Source organism: Eptesicus fuscus, chromosome 19 (assembly GCF_027574615.1).
Source record: "Eptesicus fuscus isolate TK198812 chromosome 19, DD_ASM_mEF_20220401, whole genome shotgun sequence".
Classification (NCBI taxonomy): domain Eukaryota; kingdom Metazoa; phylum Chordata; class Mammalia; order Chiroptera; family Vespertilionidae; genus Eptesicus; species Eptesicus fuscus.
The window spans coordinates 5,065,889-5,078,056 of NC_072491.1; the positions used below are offsets into that span (position 1 = coordinate 5,065,889).

At 49.7% G+C, this 12,168-nt stretch overlaps 1 protein-coding gene across 2 annotated transcripts in view; it reads left to right on the forward strand.

Moving 5' to 3' along the window:
* The window catches only part of ASAP1 (ArfGAP with SH3 domain, ankyrin repeat and PH domain 1), a 219,984-nt gene that overhangs the window by 153,972 nt on the left and 53,844 nt on the right, over positions 1–12,168 (forward strand). For both annotated transcript variants that reach the window (XM_054708233.1, XM_054708234.1), the window contains exon 5: positions 3,601–3,746. In XM_054708233.1, the coding sequence (XP_054564208.1) occupies positions 3,601–3,746 (146 nt within the window). The remainder of the gene's footprint in view (positions 1–3,600; positions 3,747–12,168) is intronic.

The window sequence follows — 12,168 nt, forward strand, 5'->3', positions numbered from 1 at the left end:
GGATTAATACCGCACTGTATGTGTAGGATAGTATAAGAGAATGCACCACTTCCCCCTAGCCCGGCGCTATAATTCCTGGCTCGTGTTACATGACTTTCCTATTGCAGCTACAGCTCATTGTATTGTATACGCCTGGCACGGGGCCAGCGCTGAGTATGTTTGAAGGAAGGAAAAAGACTTGTTCTAAGAGACTTCGCTACGTGCGGTGAGCATTTTACTGAGCACTAACTGTGTGCCCAGCCCAGCGCCGGGACCTGGGTAGACAACAGATTCGCCGGCGCTGGGGACCGGGCACTGCTAAAGGCCCAGGAGAGAATGGATGGCGGGTTTGCCCAGGAGGTTACACTTACATTTGACCTTGAAAGAAGCGGTGGCGAAAAGATGGGGCTTGGAATCACTGAAGCTGAAGTCTAATATCTGGCCCCACCATGGAGTTTCTCTTTTTTATCTATAAAACTGCCTTGAAGGTGCTTGGGGATGTTCACAGTATGGAGGCCACTCCAAGGGCCCTGCTGACCAGCGCAGTCATAGTTACAGTAACGGAATCACAGACGAGCTGTTGTCGCTGTATTACTGGAAAAGGACGTCACCGCGTAGTGACTGCTGCGGGTTAAATGCTGGGACGTGTGAACGCCCTTCCACCTGACGGAACATGTCACGTGACTAGTGCAGGGGACTCAGCTTCCCAAAGCAGTTGAGATCCTGCCGGAGTGGCCCTTTCTGGTTTGTTGGTAAGACCGTCTTACTTTGTCTCTTTGTCAGGTCTGAAAGGAGTCCCGTAGCTCTTAGAATTGTCTTACCTTCTGCAGCAATACCAGGAATGCCAGGACTTCCGTACAAATACTTGAAAAGCATGGATCTCCATAGCTGGTGGATCAGATTTCTCCGTGCCCACTTTGTCCCCAGCCCCCACAGGCTCCTGGCAGCTGGGTGTAGTGGGGATCTTAAAACAGCTCTGTCCTCTCTCTGGAATGCCCTGAACGGCTCGGGCCACTTCCTGCCTCCCATGCAGTCACACCCATGTCTGTGACAGCGCAGCCCCACCAAAGCCCTGTATTTTCCTCCTCTTTGCTAAACCCCCGAATTACATTCCATTCCGATTGCTTACTGTGCTCTGTAATCCGCCCCCCTTCGGCCCTGGGCTCCCCTTTCCTCCCCCAGCATCCTGGATCCTTGCCCTCACTGTGCCTGTCGGAAACCTGCTTGGTGAACCCTAACTTTGTTCAGAGGGGTGTGTGTGTGTGTGTGTGTGTGTGTGTGTGTGTGTCATCTTTCCAGTGAATGGCCATTCTTAGATTTGTGGTGCAGTCTGTAAGAAAAATCCTTAAAACGGGAGGCATACGTGGCTGCGCTGTTTGATGTTAAATACCTCTCTGTCAGCAGAGGTGTAGAGGTAATCATGTCTGATACACATGCCAGGCACCATTCTAAGCAACTTACACTTAATTCCCAACATTCCTACCTCCATAGGATTATTAGGATTATTTCAAGTTTTACATAGATATATGTATTATATACATATGTGATTAATGTATACACACACGCATGTCCACAGATATAGATATAGATATTGACTGTATGGTTATTCAGTTGTGGAATTAGCAAAACATACAGGCTCCCTGCCCTAGCCTGTGCTTACATACCCCGTCTCCCCTTCTGCCGCTCTCAGACCACAGTTTATGTTTCATCCGCCCAGGAAGCGTGATTCTCCCTTGCAGAGTTCCAGGGAAGGTTATCTGTGATGCTGTGAAAGGCATTTGGTGAGAAAGGGCTCCTAACTGGTTGGTGGGCACATGGGTATTCTGTTATCATTTGAAATTCAAGCAAACGCCCCGAAAACCCGATGCTTGCGTTTCATTTACCACGGAGACCCTTCGTGTGGAAGCCGTCGGCAGGCAGGTGGCCGATTCTTCTCTGTGGGGCGTCGGTGGGTGTCTCAGGGTGAGGCAGCGCTTTGGCCTCCGGCAGAAGGTGTCGGGGTAGCAGCAGCTCCAGAGAGATCCAGCACGGGCGCCTGTCTGCCCAGCTGATGGGGCCTTTCTCTGGTGTTTCTGGGCCTCTTCTCTGAGCGAGTGCCGGCAGCAGGCAGAGCTGTGTCTTCTCTTTGTTACTGTCTCAGCCCCAGTGCTGACCTCCCCTGTGGGCGTCGTGAGTGTTCAATGTGCGGGTGACCGGGAGGCTGCGGGCCTCGTTCCGTTCCCCAGACGGCCTGACGCTTGTCCTCTGCTGTGCTGGGCCTGCCTCCCCGGTGCAGACCGTGTTCCGCTTCTCCGGTGCCCGCTGCCCTCACGCTGTGATTGACCCTTGGCGGGGATGGGGGGGGGTGTCTTCGAGAGTGAAATTTTTATTTTTATTGATTTTAGAGAGGAAGGAGGGAGAGGGTGAAGATATAGAAACATCGATAAGAGAGAGACATTGATCAGCTGCCTCCTGCATCCCCTACTGGGGATTGAGCCGGCAACCCGAGCATGTGTCCTGACTGGGTATCGAACTGGGCATTGAACTGGGGACCTCTTGGTTCATGGGTTGATGCTCAGCCACTGAGCAACACCAGCTGGATGAGAGTGAAATATTTAAAATTTCATCTTGATTATCGAGCAACCTAGGAGGCTTAAGAAGGGAATGCTTCTTAAATTCCTGGAAGGGAAATCAGCAAATCCAAGCCAGCCGCCGCTTCCTGAGCCTCCCACGGAAAACCGCGAGGCCCTGGCTGTTGGGTGGGGACGCAGAGGTGAGCCGCAGGTCATCCTGCCCCTCGCGGTCTGGGGGCTGGAAAGAGCTCCACTTACACAAACATGATACGACACGGCGGAAAATACCACAGAGGAGGCTCAGAGGATCACAGGCAAGGAAGGACCTTGGCCCGCAGGGAAGGCTTTATAACGAAAAAGGTGTTGAATTTATAAGCCTTTAAAGATAGGGTTTTAATAGTTAGGACTGTGTTAGATGCGTATTTGTTCATTTATTCATTCAGTAGACGTTACACATCTCCTGTGGGCCTCTGTACAAATCCATGCCTCCCTCTCCTCACGACAGAGGGAGAGAGCCGTGGAGAGCGGGCGTGGGTCTGGAACGCTTCCACGGGCACGTGCCAGGCCCGCCACGCTGCGCAGGACTCCGTTCTGCAGGTGTCAGGTGGACAGTCCGGTAGCAGCAGGTCATTCACCATGCTCACCGCAGGGCCAGGGCTCAGCGAAATGAACGGAGATTAACATTCGTTGCAGGGAGATTCATGTTCAAACACGTGGAGTTTTCTTTGGCATTCCAGGGTTGACTTTTCTAAGAATTTTCTCCTCGTCTCCTGATCATCGTGGTTTCTTAATTGCTTGCAAATATGATGATTACTTGACCCCTCAACCTGTGGGGAGTCCGTGGATTGATGGGGATAGAAGTGAACGAAATGCTGTGATGGAGAAAGGGAAACCTCCTTCCAGTGTGAGCACGCTCAGTGCCCCGCTAACCACCTCCTGGTCGTGTGCGGTAAATAATAGATGGCGGCTCTCTCTGCTGCTGGGAGTTTCCAGTGATCGATCCATGTTCACAGCCGCTCGGTTCTGTGGCAAACAGCAGCTCAGGCTCCTCTGTCGTCTTCTTTTTCAGACCATGTACAAAATGAAGAAAACTATGCCCAAGTTCTGGATAAGTTCGGGAGTAATTTTTTAAGTCGAGACAACCCGGATCTTGGCACCGCTTTCGTCAAATTTTCTACTCTCACCAAGGAACTGTCCACGCTGCTGAAAAATCTGGTAAGCCGTTTCATACGTGATCTTTTTATTAATTACAGCCAAACAGCTTTTGAGTCCTACGTACGGAGTCACAGGTAAAGAAATGCCACGGTGAGACTCCTAGAATTTGTCCCTCCCGCCCGGCTGATAGCGGGTAGATCGGTAGAGTCGGAGAGAAGCGGGTTGACCTGAATTCCTTCCACCACCTACCCCTGTTCTGTCTCTGTCTCGGGAGACTTTGAGCAGCTTTTGCCTTTTCATTGGTTGGAAGAGTGGTGACGCTGTCCGTGTCAGACACACACGTTCCATCTCACGTGTGTGCAGATGACCGTGCGTTTCGAGCCCTGATTTACAAATTAGTTAACCTCTCCCAGTGCCCCTCGTCCTTATAACCCGCTCCCAAGAAAAAGATGGTGAGGTTCAGGGAATCGGAGGTTTCCGAAGCACCCCTAAGACCCGGGCACTGCAGCTGCTGACCCTGGGAGGGGACACAGAGTTGGGGGTGGGGACCTGGTCACCAGGCGGGACTGTCTGGACACCCCCAGGTTATGCCCACCAGCCTCACGCTGTGTCCGCACTGAGAAAGGTGCGCTCTGTGAGCTGATTTAATCAGGTCTCCTTTCTCCTGAGTCCCTCGAGGCAGGAGCACAGGGAGATTGGAAGGTGCCCCAGGAAAAGCTCTCTCCCATGCTTTCCCCAGCCTTTTCCGGAGGAGGAAGAGAAGGAGGAGGGGGAGGAGGAGTTGGAGCTGTTTCTGTCCTTTCCCTGCCCCGTCTCTCGCCAGTGCGCCTTGGCCTCCCGTAAGGATCCAGAGCTCACACTCGATGCCTAGACTCCAGGCAGTTGTTCAGAGGTCCGATAGGCACTGTGGCCTCATTAGGAAATGTTGGAAAAATGAAACCTTTCTGCAGAACGTTAACCCGAATAGTTGACAAATCAGAACATTTCTCCCTTATTGTGCTTGATAAATCCATGTGTGTATGTGTCTGTCTTCCTGCAGTTTAACTCTAATTGGTGATTTGGGCCATTGACTTAGTCTTAAAGTGACAATTAATCTTCAAGAAAATGAAAGTTGGAGATAGAAATATGTCTTATTTTTTAAAACTCTCAAAGGATCGTTTTGATCTTAGCACATACGTATGCCTATCCTTTGGAGGTTTTTGATAAATCCATGACATTTCTGCAAATCTTACATTATTTCAGTCTCTATTCAGAAGGGCCCTCTCATTTCTCCCTCCTCTGGGCTTCCCCTGCCCCTTTGCTGGTGGCGTAGCTCAAAGGGAGGTGTGGTGGGAAGAAAGGAAGTGACAGCAGACTGGCCGTTCCCTTTGGTGGTAGCTGGTGAGGGCTTGCTGGGAGGAAGCTGTTTGCCCAGGTCGCTCTTTTCCCAGGGATATCGCACCAACCTTGCGTTCCCAGGAGACCCCATCTGTTTGGCTTAAGCCAAGAGTCATCACTTCCACGTTTCCCGGACCAGTCCATTTCCACTCTTCCCCACACGGCAGGTCCCTTCACGCTGTGTGTATCTGCCATCCACTCAGGCCAAAAGCCCAACCTCACTTCTCGGCCGTTCCTTCATCAGCAGTCTGTAGTCTCTCTTCCTTTCACTGGTATCTCTCCCTCTGGTCAGAGTCCTTTATGTGGTCGGCATCTCGCAAAGGTGAAGTGACTAGCTGTTTCCTCCAGAAGTGGACCTGCTAGGCCCTGGAGTGTTGCTGGGGAAGGCTGCCTCTCAGTGGGAGAAGCCACAGGAGCGTGAACATGATCTAGTCCAGCGGTCGGCAAACTCATTAGTCAACAGAGCCAAATATCAACAGGACAACGATTGAAATTTCTTTTGAGAGCCAAATTTTTTAAACTTAAACTTCTTCTAATGCCACTTCTTCAAACATAGACTCGCCCAGGCCGTGGTATTTTGTGGAAGAGCCGCACTCAAGGGGCCAAAGAGCCGCGTGTGGTTCGCGAGCCACGGTTTGCCGACCACTGATCTAGTCCATCAATGTTTACAAGGTTTTGGTGTCAAGGTTTTAAGTGCATGGCTTTTGCTTGGTAGTGTATGCTAGGTGACCTCAGCATTTTAAAACATCATTATAAATATTCCTTTCGTTGGCTTACCAATCTCTCTGAACCCACCCTCCTCCAATTAAAGATGCCTCCCTGGTCAAAGCCGTCTGCGGACATAACATTATTTGTTTTGCTGAGGCAGGGGCTATTCCTTATTTCCAGGCCTTCATAGCTTCTGGTTTCCTACTTTGAATGCCCTTTTGTAGTTAATGTATTAATGAACGAGGCTTTCTTTACAATGCAGCTTCCTTGTCTTTAAAAAAAAAACACGAAAGGAATACTAAAGAACAAAAAGAAAGGATGCTGTTGAGTTTTAGCTGTTTCCAAGTATGTTTTGTTATTCATGTGATTAACACAAAACGGAAATTATGTCCCATCTTCCTTTTAACTTTTTCGAGGGAAGCCGTGAGGCCGTTGCCTGGGATGCCCTGTTCCCAGTGTCAGCCCATTGCCTCCGTTCAATCACCAAACCACAGAGCGGGGCCGGGAAGGAATAACCGTGGATGGAAGTAGTTTCTCCGTGGGCAGAGGGAAACCATTGGCCCCAAGCGCCCCCGGAGCAGTAGTTTTAGAAAATACATGTGAACCCTGTGTGAGATTAGTAAGCGGTGCCCAGAAGGACCCTCCGCCTCTGGCTCCGTGGTCCCTGAGCCTCTGCAGAGCAGAGCTTGCCCAAGAGCCCAGGCGCCCCCAGCAGGTCGAGGGCGGCGTTGCTTCAGAGCCGGTGAAGCCCAGCGAAGATTTCTCCATCTGCCTAGCATTTCCTGTTTGCAGTCTGGCTGCAGGGCATTGTGGTTTGGGTTGAGGATGCTTTTATCTCTTTTTTCTTCTTCTTTTCTTCCCCCTCAAAAGAATAGCTGGACAGGCACAGGCTGGATGTAGATCGCTGGCAGATGATTTCTCAAGTTCTTTGAAACTCTGAAAACTGTAGAGAGCTTGGGTATACTCAACGGTGAATTGGCAGCCACTGGGTGCCGTGGGTTTAAAAAAACCTCCTCTCTTTGCAGAATGGTGATGCATCAGTGGGAGGTTCAGTGTGACCCCAGACATCCCCTCGTGTCCTGGTGCGTCACTGCCCACTCGTGTTGCGGGACAGTCTCTGCAAAGCCGTCCAGCCCTGTGGATGGAGGCGGTTAAGAGGGAGGTTTTCTTTTCCCTCCTGTGATAAACGAACATGTTCCACATAAAAGCTTCAGAAATATGGAGTCAATTAAATAAGAAAGTAAAGATCATCGTGTCGTTCTAACTTCTAACTAATGTCCTTTGAAGCAGTTTCATACATTTATACACAGAGACACGGGGTGTATAGAGCGTCCAGTCCACAATCTCTTATCCAAAACCCTCGGGGTAGGATGCTTCAAAATTCAGAATTCTACAGATCTCAGAAGGTGACGGATTGCATGTTACGTCACACACACACACACACACACACACACACACACAGGTGACTTCTTAGGCCCTCATAATTCAGCGCAGTGTTACCTCTGCAGTGAAATGCGTGAATATTTGCATAAAGTGGGATAAAGACTGAAGAGCCCTCCCGGCCCCCTCCGATAAAGAGACCTGTCGGATTCAGAGACCTTTCCTGGCTTACCGGACCCTTGTTGTAGGAGAAGCGTTGTGAATTCCTTCGAGAAAGGCTGGTGTAGGTGGTTTGCTGGGTCAGGTGATCCATTTCACTTCTTTGTTTGTTTCTACCTTGTTCCATTTCTCGCCTGCACTTCCAGAATTTGTGTCTTACATTTCAATATGGCGTGTCTGATATTGAGGCTGGTTGCTTCTTTACAGGAGCCTCTTTATTTTTTATTATTCCATTTGGTCCCTTTCGGTTTAAACATGAAGAAACGACCTACTCATTCCGTCTCCAACGAGTAGGTTACTTCATCTTCCACTGAAAGGAATGGCCCTTCCCTTGACTGCTTGCCCAACCGTGTTAAGCAAGTGGGCGTTCAGAGAGCGGCAAAACCCCACGACTGTGAAGTCAGATAACACTGAGGACAGATCTCTGTCCCCCATTTCTCCAGCTGGGTCACAGAGGCAGACTCGCTCGCTCGCTCGCACATTCATCCAGAAAACAAGGATATTGAGAGAGGCCTCAGGGACGAGACCCCTGGCCTGAGCCACAATAATGAGTAGATGCTTCTGAAACTATTCTCTTGGGCTTTCAGAGGCTCTTCTCCTGGAATAGGAACATTGAGCAGCATTCAGCATTGATAGTTAGATCCTGAGATAAACGTTGGTACTAGAAAAATTAGAAAAGACTTTGCAAATTCTGGCCCTGACTCAGCCAGCATTTAACTACGGGTTAGCTCTGTTCCAGGCTCTTTGCTAAGCTTGGCTGTCACATTCTGTTGAAGAGATGGCTTCTACAGAAGATGGTAATAGTTTACACGGACGCGCTACTTAATGCCATAGGGAAGATGGCATGGGTACAGGGCCGATTCCTTCTGCTTCCTGCTTTCCGTTGCCCACAAGCAGAGGAAGCTCACTTGGTTTCCTGGCAGCTCTTGGCCTCACAGGCGGAAGGTCGAAGGAGGTTCTTGTTCTGCACGGGTGGCCTTGGGGTCCAGCAAGTGATGGTGGCTTCCGCCGCCGCCATTTAGATCCATTCTTTGAATTCTCACATTTCCAATGAGGATCACGGGAAGTGAGACTTCAAAACATGAAGACGTGGCCCAGCAGGGGAGGGCCGTGCAGACAGCGGCAGCACAGAAGTCTGCTTTCTTACCCGAAAGTGAGGACACGACGTGTACTGTGAGGTGTCCCTTTCTCTGTACGTGGCAAGCCTGTGTGCTCGTGGATTTAATTTATTACGTTTTTAACGTGTGTCTTGGAGGTGCTTCCTGAGTAAAAGCTTATTGTTGTAAAACATAATGTGTGATAGAGATGTTCAGTGAAGGCAAGGAAAATGTGATTTGATACCACTTACAGCATGGTTTTGTTCTAGTTTAAACATAACAAATTACACACGACATGCATGGAAATGAAATTAAATGTCTGAAAATTGATCGCTGCGAACTAAGTGATTAATTATTTCAAACACAATAAAGAAATCTTTAGGGTCGGGATGTCTTTTTCAAACCATCATGAAGCTAGATAGGCTCTTTTTCCTTTTGCTTTCCGTTTATTTTGGTCTTAAAATCTTTGCTACTCGCCCTGTTCTTACAGTTATCCTGAAATGAAATCAGATGCAGCACAGAATGCAAAGGAAAATAATGCTTTCCTTTTCATTCGTGATGTAGGGAGATGATGCTAAACGTAACCCATCATTTACTTAAATTGAATTCGTCAGAACATAATGCATCATTCTACATTTTTCTCTGTAAAACTTCCAGGAGAACCATGCTTTCCCCTTAAATTCAGTCCTGTCTGTTCGGAGCCTTTGGCACAATGGAGTAGTTGGGGTCCCGCCTTTCCTCCGGCCTTTACCAGGTCTCCGGAGCAGCCTCTCACCTCTGCTCTCTCCTCGCGGTAGTTGTCTCCGACCACAGGCAGGTGAGGTCTTCTCTCAGGGACGTGGGACTCCCTTAGGCAGTGGTGCCCAGAAGACCTGGCATCCGTCTCGCCTAGAAACCTCGTTTACACGTGGGTGGTTGCACCTCGCCCTCCGCGCATCAAACTAGGTTTGAGATTTCAGCTCTAACACGTTTCCAGGGGGTGCGGGCGCTGTTGGCGGCCTGAGGGCCACGTTTTGAGAACCACTAATAAGGATTATCATTCTGGACAGAGATTCAGAATTCCCTAGGGCTGTAGAGAAGCTGTACCTTTGTTCCTCCGAATCCGTTACCTAATTAATTACTTTCTCCTTTATTCACTCCATCTGGTTCGCATCAGGTATTAAATCAGATCACAAGTTGAGTGAGAAATAGGCCGCTGGTTGATCATATCGCCCTCTTGTGCTTCTGTGTCATATTTCTTTTTAATAGCTTTCTGAAGACAAAAATTTCCAGTTCACTCTTGAAAACTTAGAAAATACAGGGAAAGGGGGACTAAAATAAAAATCACCAATAACCTCCACTCCTAAGGAGTTGAGATTTATCTATCTCTCTATGTCCTCTAACTATTTTTCAGTGTACACATACCTCTTTTTTATGTGTATCATTTTAATCCTGAATTTTTAACAACATTGGATTTATGCTGTAGTGCTATTTTATAGCCCAGTTTTCACTTATTTATATGCTTTGCAATGTTTTCCTATTTTGTGAAGTATTACAGCCCAAGGCCCTTCATTTTTTTTAAAAATATATTTTATTGATTTTTTTACAGAGAGGAAGAGAGAGGGATAGAGAGTTAGAAACATCGATGAGAGAGAAACATCGATCAGCTGCCTCTTGCACACCCCCTACTGGGGATGTGCCCACAACCAAGGTACATGCCCTTGACCGGAATCGAACCCGGGACCTTTCAGTCCGCAGGCCGACGCTCTATCCACTGAGCCAAACCGGTTTCGGCAGAAGGCCCTTCATTTAATAGGAGCCTACAGCCTCCGGGAGCAGGGCGGCCTGGTGGGAGCCCCGTGCCCAGCAGCACCCCCTCCCCAGGTCTGCAGAACCCAGAGCCCCTCATGGCTGTGTCCAGCTGAGGAGAATGCCCGTGTTCCACTCTAACTTACTTCCCCGGTCTCCCAGGTGACCTTCCCAGGGTTCACGTTTTCCGCTGTTTGCGGCTACACGCGACAGCGTCTCTGCAGCCTCTGCATGTGCTTGAGGACAGTTACTGAGGTGATGGCCCGCGTCACCTGCTGGGAGCTGGCTCATTGTTTTCATTGGATCCGCATCCGCCTAACTTTCAGGAAACCGTCTCTGCCTGTGAAGGGGAGGAGAGCGAACCGACGGGCAGTGGAGGGAGGTGTCAGAATTAATGCAGGTGACAGAGCCAGCCGGTGATGGATCGCTAACAGAGGCCACGGCATGGAGGTGTCGTGGAGGTGCCGTCGCTAAGCTGTGCTGCCCTCCCACTGCCCCTCACCGTCCCTCTGCCTGGGCTCCTAGGGCAGCTCGGACACCCACCACAGGCCACGTGGTGGCCAGAAAGCACAGGACAGGGGCCCACGGCTGCTTCGTGGCTCCTGCCGTGGGATCTGGTCAGTTAGTGAGCAGAACAGATGAACATCACCTTCTAGAGAGAGGGGAGAGATGGGTCGGTATTTAGGTAAACAAAGTTCCTTCCATTTGTGGTGAAGCTATAAAGTTAGCTAAAAAAGATCAGGACAGAAGGGGGGACGGTGTCTGTCCGTGCTGTGTGTGTGTCCATAGAGGAACACCTTCTGTGAAGTCATTACCAACAGCCGGCATTTCGGGGGCTATTGGTACCCTCTCTGGTAGTGTCTCAACAGTTGTAAGGAATAAATGGTTATTTCTATCAAAACCAGTATTAATTACAGTTTATTTGCTCACACGAGGCCCTTGTGCACAACGAAAGGCTAGACCTCAGCTTCCTCCCAACTGGTTTATCCCGAATTCGTGGTCGGGCTCGATGGCTGTGCTCCGGGAGGAACGGCCCGTCTGGGAGGAAGGAAGCGGCGGCAGTGGGTGTGGGAAGCAGCTGGGTTGACCGCCCCTCAGCGTCATTCCCCGAGGGGTTTCAATGCGCTGGTGGCTCGACAACATGGGAAGGATGTACTTTCTAAAGCATGCTCTTCAGCCTCAGGTCATGTGCAGTCCCGTAAAGAACGTGTTAATTCAACATCACCGTGAAAGGAAAGGACATGGAGTATCGTTGAGGCAATGGGAATGGAATCAATAGGAATTTAGTAAAACAAATGGAAAATAGCTATGTGATGGATTTGAAAGGCTTTTTTAAAAATATTTTTTATTGATTTCAGAGAGGAAGGAGAGGGAGAGAAGGATGGAAACATCCATGATGAGAGAATCATCAATTGGCTGCCTCCTGCATGCCCCCACTGGGGCTCGAGCCTGCAACTCGGGCATGTGCCCTGACCGGGAATCGAACCATGAGCTCCGGGCTCACCCACTGAGCCACGCCAGCTGGGCTGCAAGGTTTTTTAGTAAAAATCATTGAAGACGGTGGAGGGGCGACAGGAAGTCTGTCCCCCGTGTTGTCAGTGTATTCTGCCGGCTGCCCTGCAGTCGCCTGTGGAGATGCTATGGTTACACAACAGTTTGCCGGTCTTGCTCAGGCCATGAAAAGTGTTCCTGAGGGAACTAGAAAATAAATTTAAAAAATCACACACAAAAAAAAACAAACAGGAAAATCACAGAATCCCCCCCACGGCGAAGTCACGGGATTCCTCTCTGTCCCAGAGCGATGCCTTACGATGTGGGAGAAAACAAGTCCCTCTTCGTGGAATCGCCAGGGACACTTGGTTTGGCCTCCCAGTGAGTGATTCCTGAACATCTCCTCCTTGAGAGAGGGGCCT